Here is a 22,792-nt window from a genome sequence, read left to right as displayed (position 1 = left end):
CTATTATGAATGAGAACATGCTGATTTGTTTGTGCTGCCTATAAAATGATACACTCACCTCACATTGCAGGACTGCGAGTCTTTGTTGAGCTTGTTAAACCATGACTGCTGGGCCTGGCGACATTCTGCCTTTGTGATTAATCCATCCTCATCCAAGTCCAGGCCCAGGAACACTGACCGAGCTGTGTCTCTTTCCTTGGCAGTCAACAAGCGCACCAGCGAGTTCTAAAGACATCAAAACATTTCTGTAAATAGTTGGCTATAGACTGAAAAGCTGAATAAAACATTAATTTTGAATTCAGAATGCCTCCAAATACAATAATAATAACCTGCTTGTGTTACCAAAGATGCTCTAATACAGGGGTCTCAAACACACGGCCCGTGGGCCAAATGTGGCCCGCAGGACACTAGTTTGAGGCCCCCGCCTTGATATGAAAGTTTAATGTTAGTGCGGCCCGCGCAACTTTGATATGGATGCTGTACGTTATCATGTACCCAGGAAAAATTATTACATTTGATTAATGTTCATGTTAAAGGTTAAATAACTGTTAATAGTTATCCTCCCTATCCGTGTGGAAGTGGTAAGTCTTTGGCTATTTAAGTTTAAAGGAAATAACTTGAAGGCTACCGTTTAGGTCGCTAGCTCTCTAGTTTGCGAGTTAGCATGTGTCTCAAGACCCTGCAGTTGTGCAATATGTTGTAAATAAAAAGAGTATAAATGTGACTATAGTCGTGTTTTGTCATGTCAACAGGGCTCTAATAATGCTTTGTTCATTTTAATCTGAAAAAAGATATTTGTCTACCCACCAACTATATGTGGTTTCTTAAGTTTTTATTATTTGCCGTTTTATTATTATTATTATATTTATTTATTACTGATTGATTGATTTTCTTTATTCTTGATTTGTTTATTTATTTTTCATCTTATATTGTGCAGAAAAATAAGATATTTGAGAACAGTGGAATGTTTTATCAGAGCTTTTATTGTAGAAAATCCGAACCAAAGCACTGAAAAAGTGTGTATATTTTTCTGTTTTTAATAAATGCGTTTTTGTTTTTTTTTTGGAAAACCTGATGCGGCCCAGCCTTGCCCAGACCCTAGCTCCAGTGGACCCCAGGTAAATTGAGTTTGAGACCCCTGCTCTAATAGTAGACTTACTTTCACCCACAAATAAGACTAATACAGTTAAGACATTTGGCATAAATGTAACAACAAATTTAGGACTGTCCGATGTTCTGTTGTGCTGATGATGTGGGATCTTCTGTATCCTTCGATTCCCGTTTACGAGCTTCCTCTTTTCAACCAAACATGAAAGCTGTCGCCGGCAATAGGATTTGCAATGCTATTTTTAAATAAGTCTTCAACTATCAAAATAATTCCAATGATTTGTGAAGCGTGAGACATTCTAATGATAAACACGTCATTCAGTAATCATAAAGGCGCCAACTGAAGTTCTGCTTAGCTTTTCTGCAAAATATTTGAATTCAATGTGGCTTATTGAGTCAGAAAACTTTGTCTGTTGAAGATAAACTCTTACTGGGGGGAAGATTGCCCTACATTTGATCCTTTACCTCGGTGCGAAACTTTCTCAGAACTGCCAGGGACTCAAAGTAGAGAAAGTCCGGCCACTCGATGTGACCCTTCTTGTCAGGATCCAGGGCTGCAAACTGGGAGAGGACCTCCTCCTCTTGCTCGTCCGTCAGATCCTTATCAAACTGCTGCTTGGATACAAAGTGGTGGTACTGCAGCAACTCGTCTGACACCAGGCATGACTCTACAGCGACAAGGAACAATTCATCACATCCAACCTCATTAGTCACACAAAGCATTTCTCCCGTTATAAATAACTTCCGGGGACATGTTTCAAATAAGGAAAGACCACCTTCCACTGGTCAGTGGAATAATACCACAGGTCGTTAAAGATAATGACCTTGGGGCCAATTAATCTTGCTTTTACCTGCAGTGAAAGTTGTTTCTCTCTTACCTGGGATGATTTTACACTGCTTAAAGGTCTCCATAAGGCTATACATTTCTTCTTCTGTCAGAAGGAGGTTCAAATTATCCTGCAAGAAAAACAGAGTTGGGATTATATTGCAGTTAATTGTGTCACCTCCTTTAGAACTCAGAGCAATTTAAAGCGCTTTACACATCACTGACAAAAGGATTATTATAATAAGACAGGCTTTATTCAAAGAAAAAAGAGGTGTAAGTTATATTTAGAGATATCAGAGCCTTCACTGTTTTATACATAGTAAGCATGTCAGGGTCGAAGAGCTTGGGGAGAAAAAAAAAGTCTCCAAATCAATTTGGAAACTGACGGAGCCAGTGTAAGGACACGGAAAGAGGGTGTAACATATTCTCGCCTTCTGATTTAAGTCTGAACTTGAGCTCTAAATCAACCGTACGTATCGTTTCTGGAAGCCCGGACAAGAAAATCTCAAGCAGCAGAGTATAAAAATGTCAAAGAGAGTAATGCACTTCTTCAGCGATATCTTCAAGCTGACGAAAAGGAGATTCAGAGACGTAACCCCCATTAACCATGAATTGTAGTTTGGCCTCAACGGCATTTCTAACCATCTCCACACACCAGCTCAGAATAAAACATGGATACATTACAGTCGTTGAGTTCTTTAGGTCGGGCGTACGGAATTAGTCTTTCACCACAAAGATAAGAAGAAAGACAATATTGATTAGACGGCAGAAGCCCTGGAACTTACCCTTGTAGAACCTTGGAATTTATTGGTGTGTTCAAAGAAACCCCCACTGATTTGTAACAATGACATTTCAACAAGAAACTTCTGGATAAATATGTTCAGTTCATAATGCCTTTTTCAGCAGACTGCTTAACAGTGCCAGATGTTTACATTTTTTACAGGTAATCACAGGAAAAAAAGACTACTGGATGATGCTCATGTTTAAATTTATTTGATTCCCTTTAGACAAATGACGTTAATTCTAATAACAAACATTAAATTGCAAAGCTATGTTACCCTATTATGGTTTTCATGCTCCTACAGTTAAAGCTACGGCATATGCATCGTGCTAACAGTGGTTCTCCATGGGTTTGTCTGCAAGACCCACCATCACCCCTTTATGACAAGCAGTGACCCATTTTTTTTTCAAATATTTTATACTTAATGACACGGTAAAGTTACCCAACATGCCTTGCGAGTATTGTTTTGCATGCATATTATTGTGTACATATTTTGATATCAGCATAGTCCATGTGGTGCAATTGCATTCTCTGTGTGTAGGCGCTTGTTTTTGACCATTTCTGCGCATATGCGTACGTGCCTGTTGCATGTGTGCATAGCTATTCTGCATACATTCTATGATAGCTAATACTAGGCAGGATACAAGAGAGTCTAAGAGTCCATTCATAATAAATTATTAAATGGTGCATTATGCTTTCCAAAACGTGGTCCATGTATGATCAAAACTATGATTTTTTTTTTTTTACCAGAAGTGAAATGGTGTTTGCAAAACACTATTATAGTAAACATCAGTTTTCCATAATAATTTTTATATGTCAAATACTTCTCTCCATCCATTCATTTTTTAATCTGACTTTGAAAAGTATGAAGACAATTTGGAGTTGACAAATGTGGGGGGAAACCGGAAAACCCACACATGCATGGGGAAAACATGCAAACTCCACACGGAGATTTGAACATCACAATTATGTTGAAAATATATTTATAAGATTGCATTTACATGATCCTGTTGACATTTTGCAACCTTCCACATTAAATTGACTGATTTAATGCGTTCTCATGAGACATTAGAAAAAAATCATATGAAAGTAAAAAGCCTCATACTGAATACCAAATTGAAACACTGGCCTCATACTGTATACCAAATAGAAGCGGAGCATGAACCCTCAAAATTGGGGCGCATCACAGCTTTCACATAAAATAACAACCCCCCTAACACGCCTCCACAGCTGCCTTGCTGAGGAAACCGAACGTGATGGAGTGGAAATGTTTCTCCAAGCTAATTAACAATGGTCATCATACAAATATTGACATTTTGGCCACAATTTGGACGTGTTCATCATGAATAGTACTGCTTTAAGCTATACGCTAATTAGTCTATGTGGAATAGAATTTTCATTTTTTTATTTTTTTCATTTTTATATCATAAAATAGTGTCAGAAATGTGACGGGTGTACTCACTTTTGTGAGGTACTCTATAATACATCAGTAATAGTAAAGTGTAGCCATCTATTCATCTATTTTCTATGCTGCTTATCCTCACTAGGGTTGCGGTGGTATGCTGGAGCCTATCCCAGCTGACTTTGGGTAAGAGGCGGGGTATGCTCTGGACTGGTCACCAGCCAAATTCATGCTCACTCACAAACGTATTTATGGACAAATTGGAGACACCAATTAACCTAACGTGCATGTTTTGGGAATGTGGGAGGAAATGTGGGAGTATCTGGGGAAAACTCACGCATGCACAGGGAGAATAAAACCCAGGCTGTGTAGCCAACATGCTAACCACTCTTTCCACCGAGCGAGGTGGGAACATGTGATGCCAAATTGACACCATCACAGATAATAAGGGTTGACATAGCTTTGGAAGGTGTCTTTGAATGTGTCACCTCTGTAGATCAGTCCCTTAATTAGGACCGAGCCTATGACAGCGCTTTACCCGCATCCTCAGGAGCAACACATACAGACGCAGAGACATATGCCATATGATGGGATACACAAATAGCCCTCCACTTGTCTGGCTGGCTTCCATTTGAGCCAAACATGCTGTCATCTACTTTGTAAATCCACGTTTAACAAAATCCAGGACTTGCATGCTACACAAGCAATGTGTTTGTATAACAGCTGACAATCATGAGCGTTCTCATTCCGTCTGGTCCACATTCCTCTCCCAGTGGAGGATCCAACCAAAGGCAGAGGTCATTTCTCAGAGTGATTGAAAGCCACCCAAACCCCACCTCCCCTGCCGCCCCCCAACCCGCCTCTCTGAGTGTGTTTGGCATTTGGTTTAATTTCCCAGTGCTGATGAAGCACAGTGAAGCCATTACTTCACAGTGAAGGGTTCTCCAGCAAAAGCACTCTTGATGCAGGAATTAAAACAGACTGTTACACTCCTAGCGGGGGGGGGGGGGGGGGGGGGGGCATAGTCAGAAACGGCATCAGGGTGACTATTTGTTTTACAGTTTAAAAATACACTGGGAAGTCCTATAAACTTTTACTTCAGACGTTTTGGGTCTTTTATGTTGTAGGTTTTTGATGTAAACATTCCAAGGTGTGACTAACTAAGTGATAGTTTAAATTTTTTCAATAGACACAATACATCCGTTTAGTCCGTCACAAAAGCTGAGGTGCAACTATAAGCCATAAAACTGATGGGCTTATGGCAATGAGATCAGCAAGTCTTTGTTGCCGTCCTAAGCTGTGTTACTAAGCCCCTTCGCTGATCAGCTCTGCAAGCATGTCTGCTATTGTGTGGGACTTCCTGTCTTTGTGAGAGTGATGTATGTGCCTCAAAAAATGTCTCACCGGGGTGGCGCTTTGAAAAGCTTTAGTTAGGGGGTGAGCACTTGGCAGGGTGTGGTGAGTTAGTGCAGGAGGAACTTTTGTTGTGTGCAGGGCTGTGTTGGGTTCGGTGTGTTGTGGTGTGACGCTCATGCCCTCTGCAATGTCTTCTGACTCCGTGGTGGGTGCACGTCAGTCTCGCACTTCCCCAGTTCAGCTATGAACAATATTTGAGAGGACTAGGCCTTTTGTGAATAAAAAATGTTTAAGTTTCATTTTAACTTGGGAGCACAACGGCAGCAAAAACAAGAGTGCTTCATTATATTTTCTGAAGCATTACATCACAAACTCCAACCTCGGCCATCTCTGTGTGGAGTTTGCATGTTCTCCCCGTGCATGTGTGGGTTTTCTCCGGGTTCTCCGGTTTCCTCCCACATTCCAAAAACATGCTAGGTTAATTGGCAACTCCAAATTGTCCATAGGTATGAATGTGAGTGTGAATGGTTGTTTGTCTATATGTGCCCTGTGATTGGCTGGCGACCAGTCCAGTTGTGTACCCCGCGTCTCGCCCGAAGGCAGCTGGGATAGGCTCCAGCATTCCTGCGACCCTCGTGAGGATAAGTGGTAGAAAATGAATGAATGAAGACATTACAAACTCAGTTCCGGGACTTGGCTGATTAATCGAGATGGCTTTGACAATAGAGTCTTAATTGCTGTCATTGTGGTGTTTTTAATCAACCATTCAGCCACTGTTGTATTATAATGAGCACTCCTATTATCAGGGACTGTTAAGAATACATTTCCATTACATAGCATTTTTGTAGAGGTATATTTTTTTAGAACATTCATCCTTGGGGTTTGTGCATGTAAACAGATTTTTGAAGTACCCATTCATGAGAGCACTTTGGCTGATGTTGGTTGGCATTATCAATCACATTTTTTTCATTAAACCACAAGGTCATTTCACAGCACAAAGTCCTCATGTTTGTATCGTAGCAAAGGTCAACAGGACTACACCATCAGGTACAGTTAACTCCATCAATATTTACACAGGGAGAAAAATGTTCCAATTTTGCTTCTGCACATATAGCACAAGGAAATCTTAATTAAACACTTCAGATGGGATTGAAGTGCAGAGTTTCAGTTTTAATTCAGTTGGTTGAATAAGAAGATTGCATAAAAATGTGAGGAACTTAAGTATTTTCTAATATAATTCCTTCATTTCAGGGGCTCAGAAGGAATTGGACGCATTAAATAACTGAAAGTGAAATGGTCATTTCTAATAGTTAGTTAAAAAGCCTTTTGCTGAGAATGGACTGTCTGAAGTCTTGGACTCATAGCCATCACCAAACGCTGGATTTCCTCTTTTTTCAGTCTTTTATGCTCAATTGGGTTGAGATCAGGTGACTGACTTGGTTGCTTTCGCTGTTGGTTTAGGGTCATTGTCCATCTGTAATCTCAGTTTGGCCGCATTCGTCTGGATTTGAGACACCTCGGAATTAATCTGTATGGTTCTGTCTTGCGTCACATCATCAATAAAGACCACTGACCCCGTGTCACTGGCAGCCATGCATGCCCAAGTCATCACACTGCCTCAGCCATGTTTAGATGACACTCTGTACTTTTTTTGGTCTTGATTCTGGTAGAGGTCCGCACCCAAAAAATGTTCAATCAGAACCGTGCTGGCTTTTTTGACGTTTTTTTTCTTTTAGCAAGGTTCAATCTCGCCTTTCTGTCCTTGAGGCTGATGAGTGTTGGACACCATGTGGTGAACCTTTTGTATTTACTCTCATGCAGTATTCTCTTTATGGGAGACTTGGACGAGGACACACCTACTTCCTGGAAATTATCCTGTGATCATCCACCACCAATCGTTACTTATATTTGGATTTTGCCATTTCGTAGATGGGTTTTTCAAACTGACCTCCAGGCCCTTCTCTTATGGTGATGAAGGAATTGTCCACATCTGCCAAGAAATGGCCTCTCAGTCAATTGTCCCAATTGTCCCACTGATTTTCCCACTTGGTCCCTTTTAAAATGGGGTTAATCCACTTTGAATGTGAAAGCACATTATGATAGTACAACTATAAATCTAATTGGAATATGTTTCATTAAAACTTGTCAGTGTCCAAATGCAATTGGCATGTATTGGCATGGTGTATTTGTCAGATAAATAACAGCAACACATCAGTTGTGTGCAACGGTTCAGGAGTAGGTGTGTTATTTAACACTAACGAATGCAGTCATGGTCAAAAACAAAGGCATGATCGGCATGTCATTATGTATACATGGACCTAACTGTACATGGTGTACCGGTATCTTGCAGTAACAATTGATTTTTAGACCAACAAGTGACGGTGCTTACACAGTAGTAGCAGCTCCAGCCAGTAACGGTGTGAGCTGTGTCTCTCATCTCCTGCAAAGCCTCAGCACGCAAGTATCCCAACTCACTCAGACAGCCATCATGGAACACTCGAGTGCAGATCCTGCATGGGTACAAGTCGTCGGCCGTCCACACCTCACATACGTCACACATTTCATCACTTGGAGGCTGAGGTGAAGAAAACAATAATACAATTTTCAGTGATGTTGTGATACTATTGGTTCATATTTTCATATTTTATTTATTATGGGAGATGTCAGCTGAGTCAAACAATAATAGCTGGTGCCGACTCTGGGTGACCTTACTCTAGAGAATACCAATGCTGACCTCATTAAAATGACAACTTGGTCCTATAATTGTGCAGAATGCAAATATCATTTGGTAACCATGGGAACGCACATGCCTATCAATATGTGAGCACTGGGATTTCCGAGAAGTGATGAGATCGTCAGGCTGTATTTTTTGAACCCTGTTGGGTGGATATTGGCTGTTGGATGACTTTCTCAGTAGGTCAGCTGCAAATAAGCCTCATTTACAACCTTTGCATGAGGTTGATTTGCAGCCCAATAGTACAAATATGTGAACTGGACTGGCAATAGCTCATACTGTCACGACTTGGCTGGAAATACTTGATCTGAGTAATGGAAGGAGGCCAATTCAAGACCCACTACGGGCCAGACACTTTTTGGATATTGGAATTCAATTGCAGTAGAGATCCATTCCAAGTGACACATTTGATGCAGCTGCATCATTTTGTAAGACTGACTTGATGATAGAGGCGTGTAAACTAGAGATGCTGCTTGATATTGGAGGGAAAGCCAATATTTGATACACCAGCACTTCATTACCGATGCTGATATCAACCAATACCAATATAGCAGCAGCTCTTTACTCAAAGTAATGTCAGGCCACACACTGGATGCATTTCACAATCAAATGCAAAAGAAGACAGATATTGCAGTATGTAATGTAAGTTATAGTAAAGTGATGTGTTTTAACAATTTTGTCCAAACAAAATTTTAAAAAATATGACCAATAGTCAACTAAAATAATGTTCCATTATCAATAAGTAAGACAGGTTAGTCTTATAAATTCACAAATAATAATCCTTATAAAATAATGATGGCAATGATACAACTTGGAAAGTTGCACATTTGTATGTGGCACAAACATCCATTTAAAAACAATAAAAAATTATTTTACTCTGGACTAATACAGGTATTCACACCGTCACAATCTTTTGATGGCAAAGGCAAAAACGCTTTCTCTCAGATTTTTGAGCCACATAAGATGCAGTAAGACATCATTTGAAATTGAGCGAGAACAAAAAGACACAAAAAATGTCCCCGGCCCTGAGCAGGAGGATCCAATTGGCTGTCCAGCATGATTTTCAGCCCAAATGAAGGTCCAATTGATGGTTAGTTCAGGGCATACAGAACAGAAAAAAAATGTCTTCAAATGCCTCAGCTCCTTCAATGCCACAGAATTACCAGTTTGGAATTTGCAAACATGGCACATAGAAAGGTGGAAGAAATTTTTGTTCTCTGATGAGAAAAAAATGTAACCTTGGCGGTCTGTTTGGCTTCCAACGTTACCAGCATGACAAGGAGATCCCACCTGGGATGTTTTCCACATTATTTATTAATTCCAAGTAACAAATGTTTTTCACTTGTGTTTTTAGCATAAAGCATTGTTTTTTATCGTCCGGAAAATACAGTAGTTATTAGTAAGTGGATGCATCTTCTGTTAACGTGTCATGTTGAAGCAAGTGTCAACACAGCGCTAAGTCTTCAAACATAATACACAATGACGTTAGTCCTCTTGTGAACGCCACCCCCCGTCTGTGCCATCCTGCATTCAAGTCACCTTCCAGAGAGGAACAAAGGATCCCACCCCCACTACGTGGTAATCTCGAAGGTCTCACAGCTCGTTTCAATTTAATGATCTTTGGGAACTTTGAAACTTTCACCAAGAATGTTAAGAGAAAGGATGAGAATTTCCTTGCTGAATGGCTTGGAACTTAGAAGAGGAAAGCAGATCATTTGCTGCTGTTGCCATGGAGACTGACATCTTGCAAATACCTCTTTAATCCTACGCCCTGGGGATTTATTATGTGTGTAAACGGAGTGATTTTATATGTGCCTTCACTCACGCTTTGCCAATGATTGTCAATGGCATATTGATTTTCATGTGTTACAATCAAGTCTGACCTGTTCTTTCTTTGCCAGCTCCACCTCCGACGGCTGATCGTCATCTGCTTCTCTTTTGGGTCGCACAAAAGCAGGCGGTGTGAGCTGATGGCTCTTCTCGAGGTCTTCAGGCTCCACACCTTTTCCATCCCGTAACCTGGACCATGCCTCCTGATTGACCTTGCACTCGTCCCGAGGAGCCTGCTGGGAAGTGGACGGGCTTTCTGTTTGCCCTCCCTCCTCCTCCTCTGCATTCTTCTCCTCAGGACCAGTTGAGGTTTTTGCTGGCAGTTCACCATCCTCTGCTTCTCCGTCTGCCGGCTTCACAACGGCGGCGCGATCTTTGAGGCCTGCCTGGAAGGCTGAGACAACGGCAGTGCACCTTTGCACCTTGTCCACTGGCTGCTTCTTTGACATGAGCACACCCATGGCTGCACACAGAGAGAGAGATAACCATTACAATTGCATGAGTAAATCTATGCCGCTTATCCTCACTAGGGTCATGGGTATGCTGGAGCCTATCCCAGCTGTCTTTGGGCGAGAGGCAACGTACACCCTGGACTGGTCGCCAGCCAATCACAGGGCACATATAGACAAACAACCATTCACACTCACATTCATACCTAAGGAAATTTGGGAGGAAACCGGATTACCCGGAGAAAACCCACGCATGCACCAGGAGAACATGCAAACATCACACAGAGATGGCCAAGGGTGGAATTGAACCCTGGGCTCCTAGCTGTGAGGTCTGTACGCTAACCACTCAACCGCCGTGCCAACCCATATGACACTTTGTCCGGCAAAAAAAAAATTGCCCCTAATATTTATCTGCCTTTCCATAGACTGTGTGATGTGTCATTCATCTTCCCTACATTTTCAATCAGGTCAAGCCCCTCTCGGGCCATGCCGCCTTCACAGGAATCAGACCAGTGGAATATGTGTCCCTCAGTGTAAACAAATCCTGAAACAAAACATGAGTTAGTAGTAGTTAATAGTGGTAGTGGTGTCAGGGTACACATCACAGGCAATTCATACTGTCTGTCAAACATTTGCAGCATTTCCAGAAATGCTGTACAACAGCACACTCACATTCATACCTATGGACAAGTTTTGGGATAAGTTCCAACTTCAGCAACTGACATTTCAGTCTGGAACTCGTTTCTTAAGAGCACACATCTATCCCTTCCTCTCTGAGAACAAATGTTGGTATTCTATTTGATAATGTTTCCTAGATATAGTCTTTGAAATTACTGCCTATGGCAAAATAAAATGCGGAAGAAATGAAGTGTAAGTATCATTTGCAGTGCTTGCTGTTTCACAAATGATCCCTTCAACAACTGCAACAGTGAGCTTTGATGATTATGCCTCCTTATTTTCCAACTAACTTCAATGATGTATAAAACCAACTCTGTTTTTAATTCGCACATGCTTTCAAAGGTGCAACAAAGCGATGCCTGCAAATCGTCAAGGGGACCTTAATTTAATTGCAATTGATGTGTTCCCTCCCTGAGCTCATTTTCAATTGGCAAGGGAGGGACTTTCTTCCCAGATGCTTCCATCTTTAACCTGTAGGTCAGAACTAGTAAATTACCAACCCTGATGAAGTCGGCTATTTAATCAGTGCAGAGTACAGCAAATACAAGGATGGAGGAGAGAAACATTTTGGACCTTGCAGAATGCTCCAGTTAATGGTTACATTTACATCTCACAAAGATATTCACACCAAATCATAGTCAAAGTAGTTTGGCTCAATTAAAGTTTTGCATTTTTACAAAATGTGTCAATTATGTATCCATAAATATTCACCCCTTTTCAAATGACTGACCTAATTCAGCATCCAGCTGGCTGATGTCTGCAGTGTCACAGTTAGTGGAATGGAGTAAAGTGCCAAGTGATTGTATAATGTAATGTCATTGGCGACTCCAAATTGTCTATAGGTATGAATATGAGTGTGAATGGTTGTTTGACTATACATATGTGCCCTGTGATTGGCTGGCGACCAGTCCAGGGTGTACCCCACCTCTCACCCCAAGACAGCTGGGATAGGCTCCAGCATGCCGTGACCCTCGTGAGGATAAGCGGTCCAGAAAATGAATGGATTACCAAAATAGTTGTTGATTAATTAGTTAATCGATTAATTGATTGTTGCAGCTGTAATAATGACAACAAGAAAAAGCTGTTCAGTTAATGTGTACCCCCATGAACACCTGTGGTTTCACCGTGTGACAAAAATGAGCTCCAAACTAACAACACAGCTTGTTTTGTTTGCTTGCCCGAAGACAGCTGGGATAGGCTCCAGCATACCGCGACCCTTGTGAGAGGATCAGCGGTCCAGAAAATGGATGGATTACCAAAATAGTTGTTGATTATTTAGTTAATCGATTAATTGATTGTTGCAGCTGTAATAATGACAACAAGAAAAAGCTGTTCAGTTAATGCGTACCCCCATGAACACCTGTGGCTTCACCGTGTGACAAAAATGAGCTCCAAACTAACAACACAGCTTGTTTTGTTTGCTTGCCCAAAGACAGCTGGGATAGGCTCCAGCACGGCCGCAACCCTAGTGAGGATAAGCGGTATAGAAAATGAATGAATGAATGTTATATTCACACCAGTGTCGAACCTGAGCGTTATTGTCCGTGGCACCATCTTGATTGGCTCTCATTAGATTGAACATGCTGTGAGGGTCAAGGGCCATCTGATTATATTGCATTTATTCTTTCCGGGGTTGCTGGATGTCTGTAATTTGCATATTAATTTAGAGTGTGCGGCATCATATTGGAGCCAAATGCAGCCTGCCCTTGCAAGTGGGAGCTTACGAATTGTAACTGCGTGATTAAAACCATGGTGTCTGGATCTTGTTGACCCTGACCCGGTCACATGGAAATGGATGTCTTTTCAGGTAGATGTAATTATATAATTGTATTATATAAGTGTTTCTAGTTCTACTTCTGCGAGACTAAATTCCCTGATCGAACAAAAAGGCACCATCATGGATTCAAGTTGATTACATGTACTTACGGGACATGTTGAAATTCAATCTCATCCATCCTCACTCCACATAAGTGCTTGTATGAAACTCTAGCTCATCTATCAGGAGTGAAATGGGAGTCATTCTCGCTCCCTTCTTCCCAGGCTGCTCTAATAGCCTGCAAGCCCCCTTGCTTCGTAGACAAGAGAGACAACACTCATTTGTTTCAAAAACATACTGTAACTGTAAGGGTGTCCGTCCCTCGGGTTTCATCCAAAGATGGCCACACGAAACTACTTCATATATGTCAAAGAAAAATATTTGTGTTCTATGTGGTGTTTCCTGCATGATATCACAACTAACGACCACTGGACGGCTTATGTATTTAGTTTCATTAGAGCCAACGTTGTAACAGGACAATGACAGCCTAACCAAAGAGTTTATTATTTGTAACTATTTTAATTGTAACTATATTATTTGTAATAGTGACGATAACATTTTCCATATTCATCTGGATTGGCACAAAAATGGTACATGTTCTTCATTGGGCCACGCGTTTCCACAGTGTGATTGTGATGTTTTGTTTTTTCAGATCGGCCAACCAATGCATAATCCTGCTGACAAATGAACAAGAGGAACAAACAACTCACCCCTAATCCTGCTGCAGAATGAACTAATGAACAAAACAATGGTCCTACCCATAATCCTGCAAACCACAAACCAAACAGACCCTTCTAACCAGTGGATGGATGGAAAGGTCAATGATCTGATTCAGATTTTGAAGTCTAGTGACATTGCTGTCTTTGATAAGATTACATGTAGTAGCCATAAACATGGCAATATTTGCTATGAAAATAGCAGTTAAAAGACAATTAGAAATGAAAACGATCAAAGGTATCAGAGCTTAATATACCAGTGAATTCTTAAACAGAGGCTATTTAGTTGTAAACAAATGTGGCTTTCCCTTGCGAGCCATTGCTATCAATATAAAACCACGCCCATAAGGAGCCCGCTCCTCTGTGACATCACAAAGGAACAGCTTTACGACGCCCTCTGGAACCGAACTGTTTGAGCCATCCCAAAACTCCTTCCAAAATGCGCAAACCTCATTATCTGAAACTTTGTCATCATTTAACACGAGAATACAACATTAGAACTATATTTATAGGTGAGGAAAAAGCATAATAGGATCCCCTTTTAACCAACCAACATCTCGGTTTAATCATTTTCAAAATGACGAAAACTTAATCGACTATTCTCTCCAACCTAAGGTCATGGTGCCTTCCTTTGCTTGAGCCTGCACTTCCTGCCAAGTCACACATAATTATGTGCAACACTCAAGGACAGTCAGTCCTTAAAGAGGTGAGTCTTTACAGTTACGATGCACTCCTGTAAACTAATAAATGACAACACATATCAAAACACAGATTGGAACAGGAACAGTCAGTCATGAGATGTGACACGTTCAGGAATTCTAGAGCTTAACATCAAACACAAATACATAATGTTTTTGTCAAGTAATATGCTGTAATATTCAAATGCTGTACATCTTTCTGCATATTCTGCCATAACAATGGGGAAAAATGAAATTACTCAAAAGTAGGGATGTCTTGATTGATTGGCATTTGGATGATAAATGCCTTTCAATGCCAATTACACAAAAGGGATCAGACAATTGAGAACCCTGTAGAGAACCCAGTGTGCAGTGTAGTATCCTGCTGTAATGTCTTAGGTAGTGTCCCTCCCACACGCGTGTGGCGGCAAGCCCAAACAAACATGTCTGCCGTGTGGAACTTGATGCCATTTGCGAGTGATGTAAAGCTTGCATCCTGACACGTGAAATTAAAACTATTTTGAGGGGATTGCACATTAAATAGCTTTAATTTTCGACTGCATTTGAAGAACAGAGTATGAGAGTTTTCTGCAGCCAACACTGGGCAACACACGGCCATATGTTCCGATAATTACCTGTTCTTTGGGGGGCCCTGTCAGTCAGGGATGTTTCGTACCATATTGGCACTCATTACGAATACATTGAAAAATGTACAGTTAATCAATTTGATTGGTTTTGGAATCAGCAGCATAAAACCCTGATCGGAGCACAGCTACTTAAAACAGATCTAATGTAATGTTGATTAGCACCACACATGGACTAATGTCTAGTTGCTTTCAATCGGTTCCTGAAAGGTGATTGAACTAAACTGACTTGTGTATCTTGGATCGGATGTCATCCAATCAATAGGGTTCTTGTTCTGACAAAGCCAAACAATCCCTTCAAGTCAATAAGTTGCTGTGACAGCAATATTTTAATTTGACTTTCAACCTCAAACACCTTGACTACAATTCCCAAATGTTTGATAGAGATGCTCGATATTGACTTTCTTACCGATATACGATATTATCGAGCACTTGAGGTGTGAGATTAGATTCAAAGCATTGAAGAGAGATGACAAATATTCAATCATTCATGTCAATTTCAGCAAGATTCTGTGTTTAAGAGTAGATTCTGTTTTTATTAGCCAATTACGCAATTCTAGTGCCCTAATCAATGGATCCAGTATCACACATCCTTTATAATCAGTATAGTTCCCGCTTTGAATCCCAATCTCTGAAAGGTCTGAAAGACTGATTGCTGTTGACTGCTTCAAAAGAACATGTACCGATTTAAATGTTGCCCTCGGCTATAGTGGCCATCTTGTTTTTTTATCATTAAAAACCATTATGGTTCCTGCTCAGTCACTGGGAACTGAACATTTTCTATTAAGAATTGATAGTGACTCTATGGAAGGACTACACATATACTGCACATACAGTTGTAGGAAGAGGTTGTTAGTCAAAGCATATCAGACCCCTGAAAGGATATCAGGTTTTATGACTTCTTGTGTGTAAGGCAATGTACTATGCAACCTGAGCCGAGCAAAGGATCACTGTGCTCCAAAAGGCCTAAGGCCAAAATTTGGTCAGCGGTTATATAACGTAATCCATTGAGAATAAGTCAAGTTACACTCAATTCCGACGTAGAAAAAATACATTCACAATAAACACACAATATTTATTGCCACAGTTATAATTATAAGAACTTCCATTCAAGGCATCTTGACAATAGCGATGCTTGCAAGGAGCAGCTTGTCCACAACCTCCTCTTCCTCCAGAGAAAAAGAAAAATACACATTTAAACACATCATGTAACACTTAAGAAAGTGTTTTGGTTGCAATATTGGTTTTATACCTCAGACTGCCAAAACTTTGCAAATAAACAAGTTTGAGGTATTATAAAACAAAATTAACTGCATTATAAAAGCAAGCTAGGGAAACACGTTTGCTATATTTAGTGGGTGTAAATGGCACAATAACAATAAACTGAAATGAAAAATAAGAAAAGCAAGCAAGACAATTTCTTGTTAGGGAAAGAAACACTAAAGCCAAATGAATGGTTCCCTTCATAACTCCATCTTTCCTTAAAAGAAAAAACATGGTCATTTTGATTTTGTGTCGTTTTTGTCCAAGGAATGATGTGATGCCAAAAAGAAGATAAAGACATGAGCGAGATAGATTTGTATTCTCCACACCACAGGAAGGAGAGCTGATGATGGAAATATCTGCTGAACAAACAAAGGACCTTGTCATTTCCAGGTTAAATTCGGAATATTAAACAGGACTTTATTTTTGGTTCTGTTTTTGTTTTATATTCTACCTCCATGCAATAAGTCAAAGCATGCTCAATCTCATATTTACTGCACATATATTTTCATTTGCATGTAAATGTGTTCAGTATAACTATCAGTATCAAGATTAAAACCACTTTAATACTTCATCAAAGTACAGTTATCCCTTGTTTATCACTGTTAATTGGTTACAAATCTCACCGTGATAAGCAAATTTACACAATAAATAGGATATATTTACATTTAGAGCATAGAAAACCTCTTTACTAACTTCTAAATATTTTTTATAGTATTACAGCTACTCTCTTCTAAAGACTTTATACTGTATTTGAGTTCATTTAGTAATAATGATTTCCAACAGATTCCTCCAGTTCCGTTCCCACAGTGAACGCTACTGGACATTCATTCCTTCCACACGCCACCCAGCTCCACAATATCTCACCTGTCTGTAAAGGATCATTCACAACACTACTGCGCTGTACTTTCTGCCCTCCCTTGTATAAAGTGTACATTTATTTCTATTTATTTATGTTTTTACACAGCATTCAGGAAATATGTAAATTTTGTATTCTTTTGATTTGATAATATTTTATTCATATTGCGCTGCATTGTTTTTTAGTCCCAATGAAATAAGTATTTTTGCTTAATGTATGTATCTAGATTTTTTTGACTACCACAAAACCGCATGGTTTTTAATGAAACTATTTTTGAAAAAGCGTGATAAAGTGAAGCTGTGAAATTCTAAGTGCAAAGTGGCGAGGGATTACTGCACAGCCTCAGCTGGTCTCCACTCTGTTGAGTGCTAGTATTCTTGTTTATTGTTGCTCAAAATGAACACTAATTATCAACACCTCATTAAGACTGAGTAGCTCATAGACTGGATTTACGCATTTGTGCAGCTTGGAAGTGAGATTATTTCTAAGACCCGTGGACACCAAAATGTAACCCCAGCGTGGTGCCATAATTAATTAGAATACTTTTCTCTAGTGACATGGGTAGTAAGGTTAAGAGCCTTCTAAACTATCTTTAAAAGGTATCTCAGGAAGAAGGCATATGTCTGTTAAACTTGACATTGACTGCACTCCTCCAGTGTTCTCCTCTACATCCCAAATGCCTCTGAATGATTTACATGCCCCAGGTTAAAAAAAGGTCTAGACTGAGGGAAGTAAAGACGCTCCTTAAAGCAGATAGGTCCTGACATTCACAGCCTGAGGGGTATTATTTTCAAAACTCCATTCGGAATATTGATTTACTGTGACAGTGGATCAACACTCCTTGAAAATAAGAAAAGAGTGAAATTGTGTTCTCTGTTTTCTCTGAGAAATCTCTAAAAAGTCAGACTGAAAAGTACAAGAGTGAAGGTGGTGGTTCAATACCTTCATGCACTTGAGTTATGTCAGGGGCGTCTTGGTTGAATTAAATATTAACAATTCAGAAAGGAGGTGAGACCAAAGTAGTCTCCAAATCCTTTTCATTTATTTTTCTTCCCCTATGAGAAATCTTTTTGTGGTCTCGCCACTCTCTAATTTATTAGAGTATTACAGCTTGTTGAAGGGTTTGCATATTAGGATTCAACAGGAAATGAAATTTGAAGCTAAGTTAGATTTTTTTCATTAAGTAGCTGTGTGGTGCACACCCGCAAGGCACATTAAGGTCCATGTCACTGCCAACCTCCTGTCAATCATACACGGGGAGGTTACTGGAATCAGCTCCTCTAATAGACAACTATATGACTAGGGAAACAATCATACAGAGGAAATGTTCATTGAAATGAATTAGAAAGAAGACACACGCCAATCATAATAAACCAATCAAAGTAGTTGCCACTTTTCCAGTCAGAGCATGTCTGGCCACACTATTTGGGTTAAGTTTTGTATTTTATCTGAAAAACAAACATAATTTGAAAAGCAATGCAACATATAGATGAGGCTTGCTTACCGATGTCCAACAAACCGATATATACCAGCTCTTCAGTATTCGTACTGACAGCAGCTCTATCCTCACAATAATGGGGTGTAATGAGCTTCTTTTACTGTGTGCAAAATAAGACGCTGCAATGTGCAATACAACTTGCAACAAAAGTGCCATTTTTATAGCCAACATTTTGTCTCATTAAAAAATAATGACCAATTGTCCGCTACATGTCATCCTACTATATACTTGTTATAAACTAGTATTCTTTACAGATGTGCATTTTTGCTGGATACAAGTATGAAACTATTAAATTTTGTCATTTGTGTTTTAAAGAAATGGTCATTATGTATTCACTGTTCACGTTCTGTGATTGGCAGTCACAGAGCAGCTGAGCGGTGCCTCATTTACATACACGGTGCAATTGGCAAGCCGCATTGGTCACACCGCCTCCATGTTATTAGGTTTTCTTCAGCTCGTCTCTATTTCGGTGTGTATCTAAAGTTACTTGGTAAAGTTGTTTTGTGACGTACGCGGTGCATTTGACAAGACAGCGCTGTGGATGCTTGTTTTACGTCAGCTTGACCACTTTTTTCCTTGAAATGTGTTTTTGTCTTAAAAACAGCGTGCTACCTCCAACATAAGAATTTTCAGTTGGCAGTACACAGACAGTGGTAACTGTAACCAATTGACTGGCCACAAAATTAGGTACACCTGCACAGTCGCTGCATCAAACACTGCCTGTTGAAGTATGCATGTTGCAATCTTAAACTTGTTTTGTACGCGGTGAATTTCACATGACAGCTGTATAATTTATAAATAATAAAGTCTTTCATAATAATATACCAATAAAATAATATACCAATGTAAGCCCCACCCATCCTATCTACTTTCTGTTGTAGTGCACTGCTGCTTGTCCTGCCGGGTGCGGAGTCACCTGAGCCGCACACCTGAAGGAAATCGTCATCAGGCTTTCATTAGCCATGCTGGGAGACTCAGCTGTTGCCAGATTGTTACTTTGGCCTAACTCATTCTCTGCTTCATGTTGTGTAGCTACTTTTTGGACACTTCATTTTCTCGCATTTTGACTACTAGTTCTGCTTGACTTACTCCAGCAGAACCTTTTGTTGTCTTGTATTTTCACTTAGCCTTTATATTTTTATATTTATTTTATATTATATTTTTCCTTTGTTACCATCTTTTTGTCGTTTCTGTTCCTACTCAGCATTTTTTGTTAACTTGGTTTACTTTCAGTTTTGTATTTATTCTTCCACTCTGGTGGAGCACGCCTTGTGTGTTAAAACTTTTTATGTGCAAGCACTGGGGTCCAATTCTAACAAAAGTAAGACACAAACAACAAAATAAGTTAGGTTGCCTTTTTTATACCATAATAGATTACCACCCATTAGAGTCTACAAAAGCCGATCAGCTCAGTTCAATCTACTGAATAGTCCAAAACCCAGACTGTTTTGCATGAAAGCATTTTTGCTATAAAGGCATGAAAAACCTACAACAACCAACTTTATTCATTGTATGTACTGGTGCCCTGACTTCCTGGTACTTCCTGGACCCCTTTCCCAAAGTTGTTGGATGTCACTGGTATGTCCTGATTAGAATCCTAACCAGCGCTCCCTTTCATTGCTTGCCTCAAGAGAGGGGGGTGATTTTTTTCAATAGAATCCCCACAAAGCGTAGTTCTTCATGGGAAAGAATCCGCCCCCTTTAGCCACAGGACTGACCGACGGACCAGGGAAGCAGAGCCCTGGAACTAATTACTCTAATGAGTTTAGCCACAGTGTGAGTGAGTGAGCGGCATCACTCGCAAACATTTAAAACATGCAGATGTACGTGCATTCGGACATGCAGCACCTAATGAATCAAATTAAAGATGCTAACAGATGGTTTTGGTGAACATGAAATGCATTCCATATCACCAACAGGTTGGTGAAAACATTAAAAAAAAGCTGTGGCTTACAGATAAACATGCATGAATGATGGAGGAATTTCATTCTTAATGCATGCGTAGACTAAGAGACATCGCATTGGCATGCAGGCGCTGCCAGAGCAAAGAAATGTGTGTGCCAGCTCGCAGTGAGTCGAACAATACGCAACGGAGAGGCGGCTTAGACTGCAGGGATCTGTCACACACTGAGGAGCCGGATTCAGTCCAATATTTGTGGCAAAATTGGCTGTTTTTCTGCACCAATGTGGGCAAAAAGATAACAAACGAACAAAGACTGCTGAAAAAGTAAACAAGGCAGTTTGAGTCACAACCCAACTGTTTCAACAACTCAACTACACAGCAGTGATATAAGTTAAAACTTCCATTTGTAGAACTTATACAACACCAAAAAACATGAAAATCAGAAATGCAGATACTAAAATCATGCATCTTTGACGCATCCTTTTAATTTCCAGTATAATTTTGACACCCTTGACTTAGAAGGTCAAGCCACCTAAAAATAAATCCGCACTGACTCTATAACTCCCAGGTGTGCCATGTGATTTCTACTTACGTGAGTGCAAAGCCAAACAATCCACACCCAAGTGCATGCTGACCTAAATATGCTTCACAGCATCTCAAAAGAGGCTTTATGCACTCGAAGAAATAATAATGCTTTTGCACCCTTGACTTTGAACAGCTTGCTATAACACGCCTGCACTATATTTGCGCACACAAATCCACCTTGCAGCGCAATTATGATAATATCTCACAAAACTGCCATGTGGCCCAGTTTCACATGGGAGGGGATCAGGCTCTGCTTCACAACGTCACCATTCATTCATTCATTGATTTTCTACCGCTTTTTCCTCACAAGGGTCGTGGGGGTGCTGGAGCCTATCCCAGCTGTCTTCGGGCGAGAGTCGGGGTACACCCTGCACTGGTCGCCAGCCAATCACAGGGCACATATAGACAAACAACCATTCACACTCACATTCATACCTATGGACAATTTGGAGTCGCCAATTAACCTAGCATGTTTTTGGAATGTGGGAGGAAACCGGAGTTCCCGGAGAAAACCCACGCATGCACAGGGAGAACATGCAAACTGCACACAGAGATGGCCGAGGGTGGAATTGAACCCTGGTCTCCTAGCTGTGAGGTCTGCGCGCTAACCACTCGACCGCCGTCACCATCTATGTTGTAATTCATGTTTCCCTGAATGAACCGCAGCTTCCCAGCACTCATGCAGACACTTGACAAGACTATTTAAACAATAATGACAATAATGTGGAGTCATTAATAAAAAATATTGTACTTCTGTACAAGCTATACATTGACTCCTCTAAAGTATATTGAAGTTTCATTTTGATAGTATTGTTCCTTGAGAAGAAAACTGTGTTTGTTAGTGTAGATTCGACCTTCATGGACTAGCTTGTTTTATGTATAACATCTCCAGACTGCAACTATCACCCTGTATTGGAGTGTGTTATGTAACGTGTGTAAAAATGTGTGTGGGAGAGCTTGAGGAATCCCGTCTGGACTCACCGTTAAAGGGGAAAAGGTTGACGTTCAATTTGGACTTAATCTCCTCGGTGTCCTCAAACTGGGCTGTCCAGCATGGCAGGACTTTGGCTTGGATGAAGTCAGCTCGCCTCAACGGCAGACTTTGCTACTCCTTTCTTTCTTTCTTTCTTTCCCTCCCTCCCCGAGAGAATAATTTACCGTCACAAGCGGCGTGGACAGCTCCGGTGCTGAAATATAGTTGGCTTCCTTTCGTGGGCTGCTTCGTCCTGTGTGCCTGTGAGCGGCCACGCAGCGCGGCGCCACACGCGTCAAGAGGAGAGACCTTGGCGCTGCTGACTCACACGCAGCCAATCAACTTCCACCGCCGATTTATGAGCGTCAGCATCCTCACCCTCCCTTTCCTCTTCCCAGTCGAATGACCACTGAGGTTCATAAACTTGGGGGAGCCCCGCCCCTCCAGAGCTGTGACACCGACAAAGTAATGACTAGGGGTGGGCAGATCAATCCAATATTGATACCAAAATCGTATCAGAATCATACTTGAGTGATGAGATTCACATTTCTTAGTTGTTTCTACTGTATGTTGATGATCACAAATATCTACATTGCTTATGTTGTATGTACATAATGTTAATGGTAATGGTAATGGTTGTATTTCATTTGAACATGCATCAGATTACAATTGAGTGCATCCCATAATCAGTTCCC

At 40.5% G+C, this 22,792-nt stretch overlaps 1 protein-coding gene across 2 annotated transcripts in view; it reads right to left on the bottom strand.

Moving 5' to 3' along the window:
* Window positions 1-22,480, bottom strand: part of phf24 (PHD finger protein 24) — a 28,653-nt gene extending 6,173 nt beyond the window's left edge. For both annotated transcript variants that reach the window (XM_078794173.1, XM_058064599.2), the window contains exons 1-6: window positions 22,106-22,480; window positions 10,090-10,499; window positions 7,862-8,047; window positions 1,986-2,064; window positions 1,573-1,775; window positions 59-225 (exon numbers count right to left, since the gene is read on the bottom strand). In XM_078794173.1, coding sequence (XP_078650299.1) covers window positions 59-225; window positions 1,573-1,775; window positions 1,986-2,064; window positions 7,862-8,047; window positions 10,090-10,497 — 1,043 coding nt within the window. In that variant the 5' untranslated portion in view covers window positions 10,498-10,499; window positions 22,106-22,480. The remainder of the gene's footprint in view (window positions 1-58; window positions 226-1,572; window positions 1,776-1,985; window positions 2,065-7,861; window positions 8,048-10,089; window positions 10,500-22,105) is intronic.
* Window positions 22,481-22,792: the final 312 nt, after the last annotated feature.

This window comes from Doryrhamphus excisus, linkage group LG10 (assembly GCF_037039965.1).
Source record: "Doryrhamphus excisus strain RoL-2023G ecotype Guam linkage group LG10, RoL_Dexc_Guam_v1.1, whole genome shotgun sequence".
Taxonomy (NCBI): domain Eukaryota; kingdom Metazoa; phylum Chordata; class Actinopteri; order Syngnathiformes; family Syngnathidae; genus Doryrhamphus; species Doryrhamphus excisus.
This window is presented reverse-complemented; position numbering and strand designations above follow the sequence as displayed.